General features: G+C 40.1%; 1 protein-coding gene across 2 annotated transcripts; it reads left to right on the top strand.

Annotated features, from left to right (window-relative positions):
- Positions 1-1,943: 1,943 nt before the first annotated feature.
- On the top strand, positions 1,944-20,273 carry ercc6 (excision repair cross-complementation group 6). Of its 2 annotated transcripts, none has more exons than XM_028007381.1 (22): positions 1,944-2,029; positions 2,599-2,804; positions 2,909-3,137; positions 3,628-3,748; positions 3,832-3,941; positions 5,069-5,782; positions 6,828-6,959; positions 7,275-7,433; positions 8,148-8,283; positions 8,469-8,639; positions 9,298-9,474; positions 10,533-10,649; positions 11,027-11,122; positions 13,329-13,547; positions 14,141-14,251; positions 14,650-14,769; positions 16,244-16,338; positions 16,802-16,947; positions 17,933-18,511; positions 18,592-18,763; positions 18,855-18,933; positions 19,016-20,273. In XM_028007381.1, exons 2-22 carry the CDS (start codon positions 2,609-2,611, stop codon positions 19,484-19,486), a joined length of 4,350 nt encoding a protein of 1,449 aa, XP_027863182.1. In that variant the 5' UTR covers positions 1,944-2,029; positions 2,599-2,608; the 3' UTR covers positions 19,487-20,273. The 2 variants fall into 2 exon arrangements, with proteins under 2 accessions (XP_027863182.1, XP_027863181.1); XM_028007380.1 differs by having other exon boundaries at positions 3,832-3,946; positions 5,071-5,782.
- Positions 20,274-21,976: the final 1,703 nt, after the last annotated feature.

The following is a 21,976-nucleotide window of genomic DNA, read 5'->3' as shown; positions in this document are numbered from 1 at the left end:
GTACACCTTATAAATCTGCAAACCCCCAGCACACAAACTGCTGGGAGTTGCAAACAAAAGAAAGCATAAAGTTCAGACTAACATCTTTGTTATGCAGTAAATCCTGTGAGCCTGGTGTGGTCTGTCACCTAAGCTTAACCTGAGGAAATTTGCCTAAATTATGATGTGATGAAAACACAACCAATTCATAAATATTATCTCCTCCTCACAGGAGATAAAGGTTGGTGAGTACTGGCTGGCAATGTGAAAGATGGAGGTTTATATCCACTGGTTTACATACATTCCTCCTTGCAACTCAACCAAACAATAACAACATTGTGTGAAGGGATTCATTTGCTATTTCTGATCATAGGTGATTTATCTCAAACTGGATAGTTTGTTTAAGTTTATGTATCTCTAAGACATCTTTTGATAACCTGATCTCTTCAGCACTACAAGCTCCTCCACAAATTAAACTCCCACATCTTGCTATGACACACTTTTTATGTGGTTCAGTACTTTTTAAATCTAAATCCCCTCCAGCTTCTCTGGAGAAATTCCACTGAAGGCGACCCACATCGAGCAGCACTTTCTAATCCAAGTGTGACAGCAACGTACCCCTATATAGCTCTGTTTGCTTACACAGATAATGCAATTTGTAAAGATAACTTTACTCTGCTCAACCACCCTACTGCAAAGCAAGAAAGATATTTTTAATTAAGTCTTTCATTTATTGTTGCAAGAAACTGGAAATAAACTTCCTCTCAGAATGCTAATACTTGGCAATATTTAAATTTGCAACATGCATGGTCTGCAAGAACTGAAACATTATATAAAAATGTTTTTGCAATGTATTTTTTTTTTAGTGTTTGCAGTGCATTTTCAAGGTGTGGCCAGAACAATGTGGGCTGATCAATTAATCTTCTTCCAAAGCTGTTTATACATAACATAGGTAAATGTACAAAAAATTCTCATCCTATATTTTCCATTGTTTCACCAAAAAGTTTGCAACCAATTATATTTAGAAGTCCTCTGAAGGTAAATCCACACCACATTCCGTCAGTCTTTACCACATTTGTTGTGAGTTGTTAACCTTACTTTGCTTTATTTAACTCCACTGTGCTTTTCATTATTCAGCATATTTAGCCACATAGACCAATTTCCATTTGTAGTCCCTGGGAGGTCAGTGGTATGAAACAACATTACAGCATTTAATCTCATGATTTGTCTAATTACAACATAATAGATTGAACAGTCACGGAAGAGAAAATTAGAAACACATGGTAAATTTATACAGATGTTATTTTTTACCACCAACAAATTAACGACTTTATAAAACTGTAAAATAGTAAAACAAGTAACATACTTTTAAATAAATAAAGCATACACTTCCATCTCAATTTCACTTCCACTAAGATTCGCACAGAGCCACTTGTTTAAGTCTATGGTTTAAAGTCTAGCCGGGTCACCTTTAACTAAAATAAGTTGTTTTATGGCGCCATCTAGAGGCCAAGTGGCATAAAAGCTGTAAAAACAGAGTTTTTAATAACTGGGTTTCATCATGTTGTGGGTGGCAAGTTCACCTTGCAAGCCAATGCAAGTTGGGGTAGAAATGCTCATTAATAAGCAGAAGACTATACCTTCCTTTTATTCGAAGAAATTGCTTATGTTAATTGTTGCATATTTAAAATAAACAGCAAAAAACTGGTCGAACTATATTTTTATCCGGATCTGTAGCGGTTTTTGGCATGATCTATAACACATCAAGAATTTTATTTTTATTTATTTATCATCAACTGTAAGCATATTGGACTTATGCTCCTAATGCCTTGCAGTTTCACAACAGATCACAAAAGTCACAGTTTGATTGAAACTTTCTGTGACGGTTCAACAACAACAACAAAAGAAAAAATGCCACTCGCAATATGGCAGCCACGATGACGTATCATCGACGCTCATGGGACGTCTGTCTATGCAAGGAAGCTTTGAGGAAGCCTAGCAAGCAACATGACATAATACGAGCTGGTGATGTTGTGTAACTACATTTCTTGTGAGTGACATTTTAAATCGTTGCTTAGTTACTGTATTTAATGTACCGACGTTATTACAGACCGTTCTGATGTTTCATTTATCCTGTAATTTATGATTAGCTAACTGACGCTGAAGAGCAGATTAGCGATCTTAGCCGAACAGCTGATGATGTGTTCCGCTCTCTGTTAGCTTAGCCGGCTAGCACATATGCACAGCCACATAAACAATAGAAGACCTTTCAATGGTCTGACGTTTATTACTCTTTTATATCCACACCTGTAACTTCATATGTTGTTCGGTTCTCTATTATACAATGTGTTTAGTGCCGGTGTTATTAAAGTTGATCAGTATTTATGTATTACTGATCCCTTAATAATTTATATGTCTCAAAAGCAGTTCATGTATGGTATGGAAAGCTAACGTTTAGTGCTGCTAATTGTGAACTACTTGTAAAAATGTCTCTTTTGGACAATGTAATATATAGACCAATACTGATTTTCTTCAGTTTTATTGTTCATAGATACTTGAAGAAACATGTTGTTTAAAATTAGGAACGTATTTTCCACATCCTAATTGCTCTGTTTGCAGCTTCATCATCATGCCTGTAGAAGCTGCAGAGCCCCAGGCGTCCTCCTCCTTCTCCAGCCCGGTTAGTGCTGCTCTCACTCCTGGAAGTTTGGAGGAGGATGGATCTGCAAGAGGATCTGCAGTCTGCACTTTCCCTGAGAACGGTCATGGTTCTGAGGCAGCTGCAGCCTACCCTGCCAACACTGGACCCGGGGAGGGTAACATTGGTAAGCTATGCTACGTGTTGGCAGGAATAACTGATGTAAGAAGAAGAAAATCTCAAAAAACGGATTCAATTAATCTACTGACATGATATGTGTGGCACGTCTAGCTGGCAAACGGTCGGGGACCTTGCTGCAGATCGACCGTCAGCGCATCCAAGTGGCATCTGCCAGCTCCGGAGCAGATGAGCTGCAAGGCCTTGGTGTGTTTGTGTATGATCAGGATGTCCTCGAGCAAGGTGTTCTGCAGCAAGTGGATGAGGCGATCCATGAAGCGAGTCAGGCTGCGGCGAAAGCTGAGGCTGAGAAGGAGTACCAGTCTGTGCTAGATGATGTCAGGTGAGGAACACTGTTTGTAAATGGTTGGATTTGGTTCTTTGCTATGTTTTTATGTTTTAATGAAGTGTTTTATTGAGATTTTTCTGAGAAAACAACTGTTATCTATGTGTTTAGTGACCAATATGTTAAAAAATAAGGCCATATAGAGAAAAACCCTTGTGTGTTGTGAAAGTATGAAGACTTATTAAAAAATTTTCCAACTCTGGGTATTTGTGGAAAGAAAATCTGTGAAAATATGTGTCTAGCTGTTAGTGTGTGTCCTATTGTCTGAATAGTTGTATTCTTCTATCCATCTACTTGTTTGCCCATCCATTTAGCTGTTGTTCATCCATCCATCTAAATTTCAGACTGGAAATGTATGGAATTTTAAGGCATTTTCACCTGGATAGAAACTTTGCATTGCTGTTTTGTCAGTTTGTTTTGTTATCTTTAAGCAACAGTCAGCAGTTTACTGATAAAGCTTATTCTGCTTTGCTCGTGTGTCTTGCAGGTCTGTTACATCATCTTTAAAACACATCAACAAGATTATTGAGCAGCTGTCTCCCTATGCAGCCTCCAGCAAGGATATCAGCAGGAAAATTGAGTCTGTAAAACGACAGAAAGAAAATAAGGTAAACCTGATATGTATACATTCCACGCCAAATAACTGATCAATAAAAACAGTGACACTAATTGCACAAAAAATGTGTTTCAGGAGAAACAGTTGAAAAAAGTAAGAGCGAAACAGAAGCGACTTCAGGCCATACTTGGAGGAGAGGACATTCAGAGAGTGGAAGCTGAGTTGTTGGCAGAAGATGATGAAGAAGAAGGTGATGTGTTTTATGTTTTTACATTTCGCTGCTTTCACATGTACTTTCTAAGAAATGTATACACTGCTGAGAGATGCCTTATGTGATTTTTAAAAATATTTTGACGCAAATATCTCGAATATTTCCAAGTAGGCAGAAATTATTTTTATGTAATTCAGTTCAGATGGTTTTACATATGGAAAACGAAAACTATCTGAAAGGACTAGCTTAAAAATTATTCCTAGCTGAAAATTAATAACTTAAAGCACAAAAGAAGGCTACCTGATCACAATATATGATTCCCATTTTCTCCAGATTTACTGTTTTTGTAGACTTTACTTGGGAGAGAGAAAATAACATAAACCTTGTTTGGAAAAAAACAATGTTGTCTGTGGTTTGTTTCCAGTCAGTTGTGTCATCACACATTTGCAAAGGACTTTGGATCCTGTTTGTTGCTGCCTATTAGGTGTGATGGAGATAAAAGATTTTATCTTAACATGAAAACAGAGCAACAGTTATGTAACGCAATAAAATTATTATACACTGTAGCTGTTGAGGCTCAATGGCAAGCAATTAACACATTTAGTTATTTAAAATAAAAATGCCCCGCTTTACTAAAGGCAGTTTCTAGAAAAAGTCCTTTTTATAATCTTTTCTATTGTTACTGTTATTTATGTTTGCACCGTTAAGTGTCATTCAGTTTACTGGTTGAAAACTGTGATAGAGTTGCAGACACATGGCATCAAGAGACAATATGGGAAGAAAACGAATTTGTGTCTTTAGGTTGTGTTTTGTTGGGAAACTTTGAGGCTTTACATCCAAGTGGATTTTAACTTGACAAGTATCACCTACCTTTTGCACCATTTCATGGAAATCATATTCAGAAATGACTGTTGTCTCTCTTGTCGGGATAATTTGCCATGCCTCAAAACAAAAGACGGTTCAGGGATGGTTTGAGCAGTACGACAAAAAGTTTGAGGCGTTAATATGTTCTCTGAATTGTGACCCAACAAGCAAGTCCGATCTGCCTGGCAACCTACAGGAACACAAAGTTCTGGCTAACATATTGGTTTCAGATACCAAAAGCATACCATAGGAGTGTAATATCAATGTATCTAACTATGCATTTTTGTGTGTTTTACCAGAATCTGGACCATCCACGCTTGGCAGCATGCTCATGCCGGCACAGGAGACCGAATGGGAGGAACTCATCCGGAAAGGTCACATGACTCCTTTCGGTACCCGAATCCCACAGAAGGAGGTAAAGAAGGAGCCTCGGAAACTGATGCTGGCTGAGAACTCTGCGTTTGACCAGTACCTCGCGGACCAGGCCAAGTTGGCCACAGAGCGGAAGAAGGTACCTCTTCTTAAGAAGAAGAAAAGTTCCGCACTCCACCTTCATGAGAGGACCAAAACAGGAAAAACCGTCTCCTCACCCAAGGACAAAAAACTGAAGAAGCGCATGCGAAAGCTGCAGATAAATGCTTTGAAAACCCATCCTAAGGCTCGACCCAAGGCTGAGCCAAAACTTCCTAAGCCTAGGAGGAAACAACACACAGAGGGAGAGCAGACAGACAGCGAGGGGTCAGAGTACCTGCCCAGTGACGAGGGACTGGACTTGGACCTGGAGGAAAGGGAAGCCATGAATGAGAGCTTTGGGGACAGCAATGAGGATGACGAATATGAACTAAAACCGTACAAGAAGAAAACTGTGGGGACAGGAAGGAAGAAAATGAAGAAAAACGACAGTGAGGATGAATACTCCCCTGAGAGTTCAGACGACGACGACAATAACCGGGGTAGATCAAAAAAACATAAAGACGACGGGGATGTGGACTACTACAGGCAGCGAATAAGGTAAGATTAGTTCTCTCAAATTACGAGTGTATGCAGAGGTTAAAAAAAAAGTTTTTGTATCAGCTACTCTTATGCATCAAGTCATGTTTGTAAATTTTCAACCAGGAAAAGATTTAGACTTTTTTTGTTTTTTTGCATCGAATTTGCAATGGCAATTTTGTAAATAGGCTATTGTTCTTGACTTTATTTAAGGTGAAAAGCAGTTGGTTTTGCTGGCTCTGTAGTGCAGAGAGAGAGAGTTAATCCCAGATGAGATTGGCAGCTGTTTCTTGACTAAGCAAATTCACTATCGGTTCTTCTCTTCTCTGCTCTTGCACTGGCCTAATTATCCTTCTGCACATGGTTTTATGCTCTCATTCACCCCGATGCTCAAATAAATGGAAGAGCAGCCCTAATGAGATTTCATATTTATAGCTGCCAAATAAATTGTGTTGGCACATGTATTTTTCTCGACTCTCAGCAACTAAATGTCAATACAAATGGGCAGACATGTCATGGTGGTGAGGCTGGGCTCATGTGAAGAATGATATTATTAGAGTGGGCTGGATTTCTGGTTGGGTTGCAGGGGGTGAAGCGGGGTGGGGGCAGAAAAGTGTAATTAACTGAACCAATGCTTAGTCTTGACTTAATTAGAGAGTGCGGTCTCCCAGGCCCAGCTAAAGGACCGGTTTTGTAACAGGGTGACAGGACCGGGCCCAAATGAAGATGGATTCTTATCCTGCACACCTCACACCTTTCTGGGGAACTCACACTGCTAATTGTCTGTATCAATCTTCATTTGCTGGATGACGACTGTGCCTTTAACTGCCCTCTCCCCTGCACTGTTAAGACTCTCCTCTTTAAAATAACTTATTTTGTTGCAAAATCTCCACTGTGCTCAGCGTAAGTACTTACGGCCCACTAACATATGAAAACATCCACGTATCTGTAATCAATCAATACATTTTCTTAAAGTGCATTGCAAATTCATTAATAAATACAATTGTTGTTATATGTAAACTGATTTACTGTGCAGACATGCTCATTATTGATTTCCTTGTTTTAGGAAATGGAAGCGACAGCGGATTCGAGAACGAGAGGAGAAGCGAGAAAGAGGGGAGGAGCTTACAGACGACAGTGACGCAGAGTTTGACGAAGGCTTCAAAGTTCCTGGTTTCCTTTGGAAAAAACTGTACAAGTAGGTTCAGTGTGAACATTTACAATTAGGAAGATCATAAGGTATCCACAAATGCTTACACACTATATATCCACTAATGTTATCAGTGTACTTTGTCATAGAGTTCTCCCACTGTTCTGGTTGTCTGTTATAAGATGATAATAAACAGGAATATTTCGATAACTTGGAAAGAAACGAATGGGTTCATTGATAATTTATTAGTGGTTACGAAAAAAGAAATCTGTCGGGAGAATGTGTGTGTTTTGTCAGCCAACTCCTTAACATCTGTTAACTTGGATGTGTTTGGTCCCTGCAACATATTAATAACACCTCTAGGTACCAGCAGACCGGTGTGCGGTGGATGTGGGAACTCCACTGTCAGCAGGCAGGAGGCATCCTGGGAGACGAGATGGGATTGGGCAAAACCATCCAGGTCATCAGCTTTCTGGCAGGACTAAGCTACAGTAAACTAAGGACTAGAGGGTCCAACTACAGGTACACGCATATATACACACACACTTGCACATATAAACTGTGTCCAGAGACTGTGTGTCTGTATGGTATGAATATTTGATCAGGAGGATTTCTGCTTGAGAGTGTTCGTCTGAATTATTAAACGTGTTTCAATTATCAGACTCCTCACTTTCTTACTGCAGACATAAGAGAAAACACTTACGCTCTGCCTGTGTGTGTTTGAGGAAGACTGTTAGCGTCTTCATGGCTTCCTAAAATGAACCTTTTGACTCGTGAAATGTAGGCGGGGCAGGACGGCTAATCAGCCACAGAAAGCGCGGCATAGTGTTGGAGATAATCGGGTTTCGCTGCACAAATGACACTTTGTGCGTTTGATGGGTGGAGTCTCCCAGATGGTCAATACTGTGTCTACTATAGACGCCCACAAATTGATTGTTTGCAAACTCAATTATGGCCCAGTATCAATAGCTTCCACCAGTCAGAGGGTCATACCAGCCCATTAGTACACGTTGTTGTGTGTTTGACAATGGAATTGTAAATCTTTACAGAAGAGCTGAGGATATGTCCCATTAATTCCTTTGATTCTTAAGTTAGAGACACAGTTGCAGAAAAACTTTGTGTTGTTTCTTTTAAGAAGTATGAAGTTGCATGCAAACCGAGCTCATTTTCCGTTTTTCATTTACCTCTCGATCACCTGTCTGGGCTGAAACATTTCTCTCTCGTGCTTGGTTCCAGATACGTCGGTTTAGGTCCAACGGTGATCGTGTGCCCAGCCACTGTGATGCACCAGTGGGTGAAGGAGTTCCACACCTGGTGGCCTCCTTTCAGAGTGGCGGTCCTGCATGAAACCGGCTCTTTCACCAGCAACAAGGTAATGTTTTTATTTGTGTGTGCTGGTGTCCATGTTTTAGCTTAAAGTGTTTAATGTCCTCTGGGAGGCACTAGAGGTCTGTATGTAGAGAGTTTGGTTCCGGTCTGGGTTTGCCCTTCCAGTGCTCATCATTTGCAGCATAGAAAATAAAAATAAAAAAGTTGTTTTACACTTCTATGCTGCAGGAAAAGTTGATTCCAGAGATAGCAGCGGGTCATGGCATCCTGATCACATCATATTCAGCAGTGAGAAATTTGCAAGACATCTTACAGCGCTATGACTGGCACTATGTTATACTGGATGAGGGCCACAAGATCAGGAACCCAAATGCTGGTGTGACTGTCGCCTGCAAACAGGTATCACTCACTCACTCACTCACTCACTCACTCACTCACTCACTCACTCACTCACTCACTCACACACACACACACGTACACGCACGCATACACACTAATGAGGATGCACAAAGTTCAGTAATGTTCCATCTTTTATAGGTAGTAGGTAATGTACTGAAGTTTCTTTATTGCAGTACAAATAAGTTTTCAGTGTGAAAAGAAGAAGCCATCATGAGAATGTTGAAAGGCAATCTAGATTAGGTGAGAAATATTTCAAATGCTTTCATTTTACAAAAATTATCAAACATATCAAATTGTGACCAAGCTTTGTCTAGATTAGAGTCTCTGTCTGCCAGAACGCATCTTAACACACTCATTAAACAGATAACCCTCCACCAATCAGCAAACTCACTAGTCATCACAATGAGAAGTACATTTTTAAGAATAAAATAGATTTCAATTTAATTTATCTTTATTTGCTTCAATTAAAGTGAAAGTAAGTCATGTAAAAGAGAGAGAAAACAGACAAAAGTGGGACCGCTGTGTTGTCGATGAGGCGTTGCTCTTTTTAAAGCATTAATAGATCAATGATGTGAGACAATAAGAAGCATTGAGGAGTTTTCTGCCATTAATTGTGTCGTTAATATGTGGACCCATATTCTTGCTTTCTTCCCTGTAGTTTCGCACTCCTCACAGATTCATCCTGTCCGGCTCACCGATGCAGAACAACTTGAAGGAGCTGTGGTCTCTGTTTGACTTCGTCTTCCCTGGCAAACTAGGGACACTTCCTGTTTTCATGGAGCAGTTTTCTGTGCCAATAACTATGGGAGGATATAGCAACGCATCACCTGTCCAGGTACATGACGCTGCTGTGTGATGAAGGTGGTCTGTCAGGCGTTTAATCCCTTTTAACTTGATGACAAGGAGAGGTGGCAAGCAAACTCACATGAATGCATTTCTGCACACTTCTGCGTGGCTGGACTGAAGCCGGTCAGAAGGAAGGAGAGTGGAGCAACAGAGCTATTAAGCCTGGATAATGTAGGTCTGTGCAAAGAAACTTGAGTTCTTCCCTAATGTGTGAGAGTGGAAGAGGATGAAGAGCCAGCGAGCTAAATTGTAGCTCTTTGTCATTAGCGTCTAATCGTTAATAACCCACTGACTGTATAGATTTAATTATTTAAGATGGCTATTGATGCTTCTTCCGCTGTCGATAATAAAAACCTTTACTAATTATTAATGTTATTAAATGGTCAGAGAGGGCAATGCTCTGCTGCTTTATCCTAATCTTGAAAGTCGCAGAGCAGCCGCTCGATGCTACATTAAAAGCACGTATGTACAGACAGATGTGAGTGAAAACATACGTGTTTGGGGCTGGACTTGATGAGTGTGTGGAAATGGGATCCATTATCGGAGCTTGTTGCTCGCAGCCCCGTGTGGCTCCACTCAGCAGCTTGTGCTGAGATCGCTGGATCCTCTACTGCCCTCCTCTGATTCTTTCCCTCTCTGACCTCCATTTAGCTCTGGATCCCTCCTTTTTATTTTCCCCTCCAGCATCGCCAGTGGTGTCTTTGATCCCCCTCCAGGTCCCCCAGTGAGTTAATGTTTAAAAGGCTAACTGGCTTTTAGCGCTAGCTTTAGATAAAGTGTAGCAGAGTGTTTACAGCGGGGGTTCCTGAGGATGGAACCAGGAGCTCCCCCTCTGTTTCCAATAAAGCTGATCAGTCCCAAGGATGAAAGAGGAGGGCGCGAGTCCCCTGAGAGTGGAAGTGTTCTGGTCAATGTTTACTGGCCGTCCTGAGAGGGACGGCAACACAAGGGTCAAAACAAGACAATCAAGCCACTCAAACTGTGAAGTCTGAAACACTTTGAAGTGTGTGTTCATGTCTGAGATTTGCCTGTTGTCATTTTTTGTAGGTCCAGACGGCGTTCAAGTGTGCATGTGTGTTGAGGGACACAATAAATCCTTACCTGCTCAGGAGAATGAAGGACGACGTCAAGGCCAACCTCTCCTTGCCTGACAAAAACGAGCAGGTACTCCTCAAACCTAAATCCTCTCCACTATGTCCCTGTTTTTCTGTTACGTTTCCAGTCTTTGAGCATCTGATGACCTAGCATGGCTGCTGTCAGGTGAACCCAGCTAATAAAGTCCCTGTAAAGTAAAAGGAGCTGGTATTCATTAAAGTGGCTGGTCTCTGGTCTGTCCTCGTGGCTGATGCTGCTTGACTGCTCAGTCCACTTCAGCTCATTAAATCAGTCCCACAGGAAGGTGTTTTCTTCAACAACAACAAAAAAAAGCAAAATCACATTGCTCCCACTAATTTCTCCTTTCACTCACTTCACTTCATCAGGGGCCTTTAAAGTGGACATTCACTGCCCGTTACTCTGTCCTGATATGTTTGTGTGTCCAGGTGCTGTTCTGCAGATTAACAGATGAGCAGCGGCAGGTTTATCAAAGCTTCTTAGATTCCAAAGAAGTCTACCAAATACTAAATGGTGACATGCAGGTAAGTCTAATTTAAAACTCATAAAATATCATATATCATAATTCTGGTTTTTGGAACTCCTTTTAATTCTTTTATTTTTTTTAACACAAAAGTTTAAAACTTATTCAGGATATATGTTGCTTTCTTCTTAAATCTCTAATCTGCATATTTAACTCTAAGAGTTAAACGTCTTCTTCTTTGCTTTTTGCTGGAATTAGTCATCAAGTCTGAACATTTCATCACTTGACTGAATACCAAACAATATAAACAAAGTGAGAAAGTAGAAAAAATATGAAATAAATGTAACACAAATGGATTAAAACACAAAATGGCTAAAATATTTTATCTTTTATCCATTTTGGATAAAATGGATATCCAAAATCCGTTTTAGTGGATTTTGGATATCCACTCAAAACTCCACTGTAAATGAGTGGAGCTTTGTAAATCACCAGGGGCCTCATGCATAAAAGAGTGCACAGTTTTCACACTAAAACTTGGCGTATAGAAAAATTTAGACAAGTGCGGCACACAAAAAATGTATAAAACCGCGCACATGCACGTGGCTACGCTCCTTTCTTTTATACATCCTGAGTTGTGGGAAATTGAGCGCAGCTGCTGGTCCGCCCTGTCGCCACCCATAAATACATATGTAAATTAGTATAAACACCCGGAAGTTTGCCAACACGTGAAGCTATAACCATGGCATCGTCCTTGTTTGACGCAGTATACGTATTTATAATAATAATAATTATATATTTTATTTAAAAGGTGCTTTCAGGACACATAAGGTCTCCTCACAAAAATAAAAATAATACATTTTAAAGAAAAAAAAATCCAAATAAAACAATAAAGGGATCATGCAAATGCCTGTTTGAACAGTAGCACTTTCAGCCGGGCAGACAGAGAGTCAGAGAGTCATTTGAGTGGGAATGTAGACGTTTATTCTAAATAGTGGAACCATGTACATAAGTTGTATATTTACAGAAAAAGTTTGCGTGGCTGCCGCACATTTTCACGCCAGTGAAAAAATTTGCGTATATTTACGGAAACTTTGATGCAAGGTAAATTTTTATACATGCCGACTTGTGCGGAAAATGCAACGCCACACATTTTTTGTGCGCACGCACGCTTTATGCATGAGGCCCCTGATCTCACCAGAAGTTCAATGTCTTAAAGTTCCTGATATCGTTTGTCGGATTGGCAGCAGCTGAAAAAGTTTCTTGAGTGGGTGAGACGAATGAGCAGGTTGGGTCTGTCCAAAAGTCATTTCAGCTCCCCTCGCTATCCTCTGCAGGACAAAAATTCTAATGGTTAATATATTGACAACAAATTTCTTAGGCAGACAATTTGTGATTTGAACTTTCTTTATGTATTACGACTAAAGTAAAATCAAGTTGTGGACAAAGAAAATATATATTTTGTATATGTTTTTTGCAATGTACAGAGAAGCACCAATCTGCTTTTTTGGTGCTGTTTCTGTTTTTCTATGAGATTTAAGTTTTTGAGGTTTGAGCCAGGACTACAAAGTACAAAAGAGGAAAAAAAATGCCGCAAGTTGTTTTATGAAAGTATTAATTTTGAATCCAGCTCGAAATTAAGGAATTACAAGACTGTGTCCCTTAAATTTGTCTGATTTGAATTAATCAACATTTCATGTGTTCTCAGACCAGAAATGCTGGATATTTTTGTCTGGTTCAGCTTGTAAGAATGTGGAAAAATTTCTCAAACTCTTGATCAGAGCCAAGAATGTGAGCCAAACAAGTGGATCTTTCTTTGTTTCTTTCTTTTTTCTGATATCTTGGGCTCTGAGGCGTTTGGATTCATAATTAAACCGAAGCCCCTGGAGATTAGCAGCACTGAGGAATTAAATGAAAAATCCACATGAATCTTACTTCTGAAATATCCTAACATGTATATTTTAATAAATGAAATAGAAGCTCCCATTTATCACAACTGACCAACTGGACGTGGTTGAAGAGCCATGGGTGACCAGATTGTTTGCACACACACACGCCCACTCCCCCTGAAGACATATTCAGTGGTCACTCTCAGTCCATTAACCACCATTAGTAATGCAGTGATCACTGGGCCCTCATCATGAAACACAGCCTTTATTGTCTGTAAATAAATAATTTAATTCATTCCTGTTGACTAAAGTAAATGGGCTTATTTGTTTAAAAGCACAGCACTGCACAACCTCAAAATGAACAGTTCCTCTGCTCCGTAGGTTTTCTCGGGTTTGATTGCGCTGCGTAAGATCTGCAACCACCCGGACCTTTTCTCCGGCGGGCCCCGAATCCTGAGGGGAATCCCAGAGGACCAGCTGACCGAGGAGGAACACTTTGGCTTTTGGAAACGCTCGGGCAAGCTGATGGTGGTTGAGTCGCTGCTGCGCCTCTGGTTCAAACAGGGCCAGCGGGTCCTGCTCTTCACTCAGTCTAGACAGGTCAGGAACGCAAACACAAATATTTCCTTCTTCTTATTAAGAGAATAAGGCTTCTTAAAAGAATTTGATTTAGGTATTTCTCAGGTCATGCTAAGTAAGGAGGAAAGAAAGAGGGTACTGAATAATATTTACATTTTCAGACTATTCCCTTTGAAAAAGTTTAAAATTTGTCAGTCATTGCTTATTTTTGCATTTCTCTCTTTTTAAATCCTGACCACTGTAAACACTTTCGTCAAGGAGTTTTGTATTTGTATCCAAAATTCTCTTCTTTGGAAAAGTACGAAATTTAGAGATTAAAAATATGTCAGAACCCTGCAGAATAAAGAGTTTATTTTTTGTTCTTATTAGATCGTGATGTCACATTTCCTGGCGTAAGTGTGTCGTAGACAGAGGAAGTGTGTGCATGTGACAGAGGCCCCAGCTGTTGCAGTCAATACCAATGAGATTAAACCTCAGAGGAAACCTGAGACCCTCCCTGTCGGCATCTCTGTCCATGTAATATTAATCTGCTCTAATCCTTTTAGACCTAATCCAGACCTCAAACCCTGCTCTCTCCCCCTCCCCGTCTTCTTCACCGTCTCCCTCATGTACAGATGCTGGACATCTTGGAGGTGTTTGTGAGGGAGAAGGACTACTCGTACCTGAAAATGGACGGTACGACCGCAATTGCTTCCCGACAGCCGCTCATTGCTCGCTACAACGAGGTAAGGATTAACCTTCCCTAATGGCTCTGAGTGTTTCCCATGAAAATCCCGTCCTTAGGGACACAGTGCTGCTGTGGACCGCTGCTCAGCCTGAGGTGGAGACACTAATTGATGTTCAATCTGTTGTTCAGAGTGGAAATTCTTCTTTAATCTGTGTGTGATTAGTGGAAATATCGCTCGGCGCACATGTTTATCTTTAAAGGTACTTTAGAACTGTAATGTGTTTTAATTATTGCTTAGTGCTCTAAAAGGATGAACTACTTTATTAACGTCAGGAGTTTGAGATGTTGTGATGAAATGTAATTTTTGCCAATGATTATCACAATAATATGTGTAGAAACTGTTGAAATGCTGCTTATTAACCACTGACATTTTACCCTGGCTGCGCTTTGTTACAGGACAAATCCATTTTTATCTTCCTGCTGACCACTAAAGTTGGTGGTCTGGGAGTCAATCTGACTGGAGCCAACAGAGTTATCATTTATGATCCAGACTGGAACCCCAGCACCGACACACAGGTTGGACACTTGCATACTATAATTCAAATAAAACACTTAGCAGCTGCATTATTACTCTGGTGATATAGACCTTCGCTAGTGTAGCCATGCCTCTTAAACTTTGTCACAACAAACTACAGTTTTACTTTCTTGGGAATTTATGTACATATTTTCAATTGGGAAATAAATGCAACTTCTGGTTAATGCTAGTTTGCCTTCAGAAGTTACTTAATATGTAGTCTTCCTGTTTGTAATTAGTATAAATCCAGGTCTGTGAAGGCCTCAGAGCTCATTAGTGAACAAACAGCATCTTAAAGCAGACAGGTCAGGGGTCAAGATTTGGAGAAGTTTAAAGCAGATTTAGGTTTTAAAACCACATCCCACTTTGTGAACATCTGACAAGGAGTTTGAACGTCTGCAAACATACCAAGACATGTCTGCCCAGCTAAAGAAAAAGCCCTTATCAGTTCCATACCTAATCAGCCAGGAGGCCGGTGGTGACACTGCACCGCGGGCCTCCGGTGCAATGGATACCTGCAGCAGAAGCTGCAGGTATCCATTGCTCAGGTGTGTCAACAGGAGAGCTAATCCGGCATGCTGTGTGGCAAACTGCCACGAGAAGAGGACGCAGCAAACATGGAAGACGGTCCTCCAGTCAGAGGAGACCAAAGTGTGTTTAGGACTTCATGCAACACGTGATTTGTGCTCATTCAGGCACATCATACCTGCCATAAGACGTGGTGGTGACAGTATCATGCTGTGGGGACGCTTTCATTCACCAGGAACAGGAAATTTTGTCATGGAGTTTATAGAAAGATGAGTGAAGCTAAATGAATGGCAATCAGGAATAAAATGACATGCTGCAGAAGACTTGAGACTTGAGGTTCACCTTTCAGTGGTACAGCAACACTAAACAAACCCACAGAGCTACAACTGAATGGTTTAGATCAAGGGTCTCAAACTCCAGTCCTCGAGGGCTGCAGTCCTGCAACTTTTAGATGTGCCTCTGCTGCACCACACCTGAACAGAATAATTAGGTCACTAAGGCTCTGGAAAACTGATCTACACAAGGAGGAGGTCATTAAGTCATTTCATTCCAGTGTTTTGTACCTGTGGCACATCTAAAAACTGCAGGACTGCGGCCCTCGAGGCCTGGAGTTTGAGACCCCTGGTTTAGATCAAAGCCTATTCATGGCCCAGTTAAAGTCCAGACCTAAATCTGATTGAAAAAGTCACTGGTGCTGAATACAAATGAATGCAAACTTTTTTAAAATAAAAGACAGATGGATACAGATGGCATTTCTACCAGTGTTACGTGATGCTGAGATCAATCAAACGTTTGGCCATTGTTTCTATTTTACCTGTCTTTATTTTCTTCCAGATATTTATATCTACGTGTCTGTCTCTGTTACTGTAGCTGCTTCTCAATACAGAGCATTTTCATCTTTCATACTGACTGTGCTTGATTCGATGCGATGTGATCTGTCGTTCACAGGCTCGAGAGCGAGCGTGGAGGATTGGTCAAAAGCAGCAGGTAACAATCTACAGGCTGCTGACTGCAGGGACCATTGAAGAGAAAATCTACCACAGGTGATTTAATACCTACTTTAAACATGTGTGTGATCGCTCTGTTACACACACATAATAGATTCCAGAAAACCTGAGATTTTAACACATTTTTGTATTTAGTTTTGTTCCCCTTTGACCTCACAGATCCCCGTTTCTTACCGTTTACCTCAGTTCAGTTTTACTATTTGCACTGTCCCACTTCTCGGTAATTGAAACGCTTTCCTACAATATTAAATGGCCAATTGAGGAGTCTGAAACTGTTGCTGTGTTTGGCTTGTGTCGGTGCGGAGCTCTTGGAAAAAAAAGCAGATTGAAGAGCTGCAGGGATTCTATTTTGATACCTGCAGCAGTGAACTTATTTAATTTTCTCATCCATCAGCCAAACTACTCTGCGGTGACATGATCAAAATTGCCTGCTGAGTTAAAAAGGAAAAACTAATTAGATACAAGTGTCTAATTCTGTATTATATCTGTTGCCATCCAGGCAAATCTTCAAGCAATTTCTCACCAATCGCATTCTAAAGGATCCCAAACAAAGACGGTTTTTCAAGTCTAATGACATCTACGAGCTTTTTACTTTGGCTGATCCCGACGGAACGCAGGGAACAGAGACCAGTGCCATATTTGCAGGTCTGTCTGTTTATTCTGTTACCAGAGAAACGTTTTATGGTGCTTTTTAATGTAAAAACTGTATGCTGGTACATTTAAATGTGTTAGAAGATAATCAAAAAGGTAATTTAGTGTAGTTATTCAACTGAAAAAGTGCAAATTATGCATAAATTTAATGCAGTGTTTATTACTGATCATTTTGATGATTGTGACTTACAGACAATGAGAACCACAAAAATCAGTTTCTTAGAAACTTAAGCAATAACATAAAAGTATACAAAAGGAAGAAAAGAATATACTCCATAAGTATTACAGAGTATATTCTTTCAGGGCATTTTTTGCATGAATTACTGCATCAAAGCTGGTGATTAGCTTGATGCTATGTGGAGATGTTAAGGAAGTCCAGGTTTTAGTAGCCACCTTCATCTTCTCTGTATTGTGTTTGGTAATTCTCATCTTCCTCTTGAAAATACTTCATAGATTATCGGTGAGATTTAGGTCTCTGTCTGTTGGTCAGTGAATCACAGTGGCTATGGTCTTTATTGGTACTTTTGACTGGAGGCTGGAGCCAAGCCCTGTGGGACAACAAAATCAATGTCTCCATAAAACTTGTCTACAGAGGGAAGAATCAAATTGTCCAAAATGTCCTATTAGATGGTGGCTCAGACTTTTGGACTTTAAAAATCCACAGTGGGCCAAGTCCAGCAGATGACATGACCCATGCGGAGTCAACATTTAATATTTCTTTACTAAAATTTTAAAATTGCGCTAATAGAATAATAACATTTTCAGTGAAAGTACATTTTCAAAGCCATATTCATCAAAAGTTAACAAATAACACTGCAGATGCGTCACAATATAATGTATCAATTTCACTGTTTGAGTTGAATTAGAAAAATAAATGAAGTGTTTGTAGATATTCTGTATAATGGAGATGCACCTGTGACAATCTTCCGAACAAGATGTAAGAACAAACTTACCAAGTTAAGTTTTTGTCTTTCAACAGGCACTGGGTCTGACGTAAAAGTACCCAAGAAACCTGACAGGTTAAAGTCCTCACCCTCCATCAACGGCATCAGCCATGATTATAGACCATCTGCAGGAAAACAGAGAGAATCCGGTGCAGAGAACAGAAACGCATTATCATTAGGACACTCCACCATATCTCCATCCAGTGGAAACTCTCAGGGTAAATCAAGCATGCCAACAGACAGTCGGAGCACAAACCAAAATGCAAAAAATATAGAGATGAGTAATTCTCCAAATACGCTTCTTGTAAGAGATGGTAATGATTCGGGTTTAGTTGAGAGAGCAAACAAAAGCCCAACCTCGACCAGCTGCCACCAGCACAGAGACAAAGACAGAGGAAAGCACAGGGAAAAAAGAAAGCACTGTGACTCCACGGGTACGGACAGACACAGGCATAAAAAACGGAAGCACTCCCGGGATGCTCGGTTCGAAGGCCACCGCATCTCTCATCTGGTGAAGAAACGTACTTTCAATAAACAAGAAAATGAAGAGACTTCGACAGAAGACCAGAAGAAATGCGACGATTATGTCTTGGCAAAGCTCTTTAGGAAATCCGGTAGGCTCAATGCGCATCTGTAGTATTTGATGGGGATCTTATGTTTGGCTGGGTTATTCATCCTACTTGGTCTTCCTCAGGTATCCACAGTGTGATGCAACATGACAGTATCATGGAGTCATCCAACCCGGATTATGTTCTAGTGGAAGCAGAAGCCAACAGGGTGGCTAAAGATGCACTCAAAGCCCTTAAGATTTCTCGGCAGCAGTGCAGGTTGGCTTATAACAGACCTCCTCCTCCTCCGCCTACTAAGTAAGTGTTTCTGCTGAGTTTACCAGGAGCTTTGCTTGTTCCATTTCAAACAAACATTATATTTTGCTTTTCTTTTTCTTTTTTTTCTCAGAAAACGTTTTGGACAAAAGAAGAATTCACTCTTAGTCACGTCTTCTGCTCAGCCTGTCGCCACTTCTGTTAAATGCAAGGTAACGGCATCACACGTTTCTGTACTTAGTCGATTTCAAATTTGTAAACTTGTGTGTTCACTTAAATATTTCCTGTTTTTAGGATGCTGCTGTTGTGAAGAAGTCTATCTCAAAGAAGCCAACTTCAGGAGCTCATTTTAGTGGGGAAGGAGCAGATAATGATTCAAACTCAGCCCTGCTGTCGTCCACTTCACTGCTGGCCAAGATGAAAGCTCGAAACCACATCGCTAAGCCTTCCTCCCAGGGAGCAGCAGCAGCAGCTGAGGAGGAAGAAGAGGAACAGGAGGAGAATGGCCCTGGAGCTCCAGGAACAAGCTCTCCTCCTGCTCCCCCCACTGAGCACGACGAGCTGCTGGTGGATCTGCGCAACTTTGTGGCCTTCCAGGCGAGTGTGGATGGCGAGGCCACCACGCAGGAGGTGCTGGAGTATTTCAAACCCAGACTGACCCAGAAACAGGCGCCCGTCTTCAGAGAGCTGCTCAGGAGCATCTGTGACTTTCACCGGACCTGCGGTCAGGAGGGCATCTGGAGGCTGAAGGAGAACTTTCGCTGAAGCAGAGGAATGACTGTCAACTACAGGGGAAACAAAAAACAAAAAACTTCCAGCTATTAGCCTCTTATGATGAAGCTTATGTCTTTTTGTAAATGTTTTTATTTGTGAAATACTCACCAAACAGCGATAAAAATATTATGACATCAATCAGGAATACAACATTTAAATGGTGCTTTAGGGACTCTTTCTAGGAAAGCCAGTTTTCTGTCTGAAACTTAAGTTGTAGCTCTGTTGCACACGTCTCCATGATTTTTGTTCATTTTAATCTAGCTGTCTGAATTCGTTTTTGTGTCATATTGTCAAGCCTTATTACCTCATATGCTGTCAGGTGAATTGTTTCCACTTAAACCACCTCACTTTTGTTGGATTTGTGATATTTTTCTATCAAGGGGAAAATGTGCCACTTTATAAATATTACTGTACAGCAGATTTGGGTGAATTTTCTAATGACTGACTGATCCGTCTGTCTGAATAAACGGACTTTAAGTTGCTTCATGTGGGGGAAAAAAATTCTACCTGCCTTTTTGTAGGTAAAATGCAAAATACGGTAGTAAATTAGTAACTATATTTTACTTGAATTGAACCTCTTGTCTTTTCTTGCATTTTTTTTGTGCAATAAACATCTGTAAGTTCATGTTTTTATATAAAAAATGAAAGGGGGGTCAGATTTTACTTGAATGTGTTCTTAACATTTATAGTTACATTGAATTAGGGTAAGTAATGTTTTTATGGTGACTATTTGGAAGAAGATGACACTCACTGAAAAAAAGAAGAATTCTCACTTTAATCTCAGATTTTTGACATTTCTTCTCAAAATTCTTCGTAAAAACAAAAATCAGGAATCAGGTTAGAGACATGGCTAATATATGAGAATTTTTTTTTGCATTTTTTTATTTTGCTATCAACATGAAACACAAGGACAAAATACTCATTGTGGAATCATCGTTCTTCAGGCCTCCACTTTTTTGAGCTGAAGCCCAAACAGTAACAATCATAACGTATATCAATAGGTGGTTGTAGGTACTGAAATATGTGGTTTTCAAGTCAGACATTAATATACTCTACTGTGAGGTGACAACATGTTTTGATTTTATTTCTGTTAAACAACTGACTAGCGTATGGAGCCGATTTCTGTTCAGGTTTGCAGTAAAATAGGCCGATAAATTCCTTCTTTCAGAGTTATTTGCTCTTTAAATGATGCCGTCATGGTGTAATATAGCAATTCCTTAGCCAGAACTACAACACACGTAGAAAATGTATGCAGTAATTTGATTTATTTACTAGACTGTATCATTTTGCCAAATGTCCTAGTTATAAAATGTTTGCACATTTAGCAAAAAAAAAAAGGCTGTTAAGTAGATTTGTTTTCATTATTGATGAAGGCAAAGCAATGCTTTTATGAACTGTCTGTAGGACTCTAGTTTGATTGTTTAGCTTGGTTTTGGTGAGATTTGACTAATGAATGTAATTAATAATTTTATTGTTTTTTTTTACCAATTCATAAACTGTTGGATCATATTTGATTACGATCAGATGTCCAGGAGCTTCAGGGAGCAATTAGGGATTTTTGCTATAACCTGGCACCATGCATATCTCCTTTTAAAAGCTTAAAGAAATGTTGCACACTGTAAAAATCAAATGGAGAAAAAAAAGCAAGTGGTACATAAATCCCAGCCATGACTAAATTGATTTTACAATAGATGATGAAAATCTCCACTCCACATGTTCTTTGAGGCCTAAAACTGAGATCATTACATTTCCATCTTAAGACCCTGTAGAAATCCTGTCATTTATCAGACATGCAAATTACAAAAAAAAAAAAGACTGCTAACTTTTTTTTATGAGTGCTTGAGGTGTCCCCTAATCTATAGCGCCCTGAGCAGTGAGCCATATTTTACCTATGAAGATCAGCCTCTGGTTGTGCAGCATATCGGAAAACTGTAGAAATAATGATTTCTTAAGTTATCTGAGAAATGTCAGGTGCAGGTCCTAATTCGGGTCACAAAATTAGCAAGACTAGTGGGTCTAATTGTAAAAAAAAAAGAAAAAAAAAATTCCTGCCCGCTGACACGGAGCTCTGTAATGTCGTTACAGGCGCTTGAATAATCATCGGAGGATTCAGAGAAATGTCGCTGACAGAAAACAATCACACTTCAGCCCTGCGCTTCTGTCAGAGTAGTCTAGACCAAATGTTGGGATAAAGTTATCAACTCTTATTTGATTTCAATTTTCTCCACGCACTTCACCGAGGTCATAATAACAACTTTATTTTCAGTGGTGCATAAATTAATTACGCGCATTTAATAACTAAAATATCATTATATTCCCCCTTTAATAACATAAACGCTGCACGCCAGGGAAACCCTTAATAGCGCGGGGCCCTGTAACTGGCCATTATCCGCCTGTAATGATATTACAGAACCAATTACGCGCCATTAGAAGGGATTTTCTGCACTTTATGTGGTTTAGTCCAATCCCGCACTCCTCTTC

This window comes from Xiphophorus couchianus, chromosome 22 (assembly GCF_001444195.1).
Source record: "Xiphophorus couchianus chromosome 22, X_couchianus-1.0, whole genome shotgun sequence".
Classification (NCBI taxonomy): Eukaryota; Metazoa; Chordata; class Actinopteri; order Cyprinodontiformes; family Poeciliidae; genus Xiphophorus; species Xiphophorus couchianus.
The sequence above is the reverse complement of the archived record's forward strand: the minus strand, read 5'-3'. Positions and strand labels throughout refer to the sequence as shown.